This window comes from Olea europaea, chromosome 10 (genome assembly GCF_002742605.1).
Source record: "Olea europaea var. sylvestris chromosome 10, O_europaea_v1, whole genome shotgun sequence".
Lineage (NCBI taxonomy): Eukaryota > Viridiplantae > Streptophyta > Magnoliopsida > Lamiales > Oleaceae > Olea > Olea europaea.
This window is the reverse complement of record NC_036246.1, coordinates 45309846-45311819: the sequence shown is the minus strand read 5'-3', so window position 1 is coordinate 45311819 and position 1974 is coordinate 45309846. Positions and strand designations below refer to the sequence as shown.

Sequence of the window (1974 nt, the reverse complement as noted above, 5' to 3'; positions counted from 1 at the left end):
GCTGATCTGACCATTAATACTCATAGTCAAATTTGTTTCGTGCGATAAAGGCATTTCTCAAATTACACACAATCTCCAATCCTATCCCATTTGCAAGAAAACTTGAATGTTATGAGCAAATTATTGAAAAACAAGTTATTTTTAACTTTTTTTTTATAAAAAATAATAATAAATTAAATTATTACTTGTTTGCTTACAAACGTTTAGTTATTTTTAAGCTTCCAAGCATGCTCTAGTGGAAAAAAATAATGGCGTTCAAGCCACCAACTCATGCATGATTCTGCATACAGTATAAGGATATATTGCCATTCACCCCATCAACTCGTGCATGATTCTATTTTATCAAGAACAAAGAGCAATTTCAAGAACTTAAATGAGCAATTCGTAAGTAGAAAATATGGCTAACTTAATCTGAAAACGTAGATTATTCTGCCAAAGTTTAAAGACGGTCTTGTGTATTCATTAAAATCTTGTCTTCAGTAGGGTCGAAAGTTATGGATGATAAATTATCTCCTTTCCAACTTAAATTCTCTTCTTGTATCTGGAAAAACGTATCATCCAAAACCTCGTCAATGGATCCAGGAACAGAGGACAGCGAATCGTTGTTTGTAGTATTTTGCCAAATTGAATTTGAACCGCCTGGAAAAAAATCGGGTTGCAATGGATTGATCCAAACATCTGACGAATTCACCCAATGTGATTCATCAAATGATTCCAAATTACAGCTTTCCCCGAATACAAACTCTCTTGTCGATTCTTGACTATCTTCAATTTCAGTTTCATTTGGTACTGACGGACAGCCCTTTTCAAAATTGTTTTCGACAACATTTTCCTTGCAATCAGGCTGAAAATCGGGCTGTTTTTGGTTTTGATGAAAGTTTTCGAGTAAATAATTTTGGGCAGTATGACTAGAATTTGAGGCTGCTGATGATTCACCCGATTTTGGGCCAAAGAAAAGTTGTGGGAAATTTAATCGCGCTTTTCTGCCTCTTAATCTGAAGGCCTGTCGATCATAGGCTAAAGCGGCTGCTTCAGCACTCTCGAATGTCCCTAACCAGAGTCGAGTTCTATTGCGAGGGAGACGAATCTCGGCCACCCACTTACCCCAATGGCGCTGTCTCACTCCCCTATAGAGTTTAGGGATAGATGCAGTTCTATCTGTTGACATTGTTCTTGGTAACAATCCTTCTGTTGGATCCAGATTACGTTTGCCATTTCGATTCTGAAGAGGTTGATTGTGTAAATCAAAGCCAAATAGTCCCTGGCGATGATGGTCAGGCTCGAAAGAAATCATGTTTTGGTTCTTCTCGTGTGGTGTCAATGAGTGAAACCACGAAAACAGGCCTGTTTCATCAGGCTCGTCTAACGCGAAAGGGTAAACTAGTTTAGAACAAGAAGATTGAAAATGATTTCGATTGTTTTGAAATTGAAGACTCCGAATCTTCTTCAGAGGCCGATTCAAAGAAACTTGCCCAGGTTGAGGAATCTCTTTGTCATCATTCTCCTTGTGCGTGCTACTATCATTGGTAGGACGTTCCATGGATGATGGTATCGAATCGATTAATTTTGGCAGCAGAAAGTTGTATTAAGAAGAGTTCAAAAATAGAGTTGAATAATATTTTGATAGTGAGAGTAGATAAATCAAAAGGCATGCTTGCTGATGAAAGGCTTATGCATGGGTTGAAGACCTATATAAATTGAGGTGACTTTGAAAAGCTTAAGAGATGAAGAAAGCAAGAACTATATTCACAAGTTGGAAACAATTTTATTTTATTTATATATATAGATTTGTCTGTCTAAAAGTTTAAGAGGTTAAAGAAATCTAAGTTTAGCCTTCCATATATGCATAAATGAATTTACGAATTTATCGACCCCTAGCACGACTGCTTGAAAATGCACGCACGATACATGTAATGTCACTAGGATCAGAAACTATTGAAAAGTTAAAACCCTGATATGCGCACAATTTTTAGA

The 1974-nt window shown here is 36.8% G+C and overlaps 1 protein-coding gene across 1 annotated transcript; it reads right to left on the bottom strand.

The window, feature by feature from the left end:
• Nucleotides 1-308: 308 nt before the first annotated feature.
• LOC111402801 (ethylene-responsive transcription factor ERF060-like) lies at nucleotides 309-1617 on the bottom strand. Its single transcript, XM_023031132.1, has one exon. The coding sequence runs from the start codon at nucleotides 1538-1540 to the stop codon at nucleotides 440-442; it is 1101 nt and encodes a 366-aa protein (XP_022886900.1). The 5' UTR covers nucleotides 1541-1617; the 3' UTR covers nucleotides 309-439.
• Between the last annotated feature and the right edge of the window lie 357 nt (nucleotides 1618-1974).

Coding starts and splice junctions, on each gene's coding strand:
- LOC111402801 (XM_023031132.1), bottom strand. CDS start 1,540: ATGGAACGTCCTACCAATGATAGTAGCACGCACAAGGAGAATGATGAC.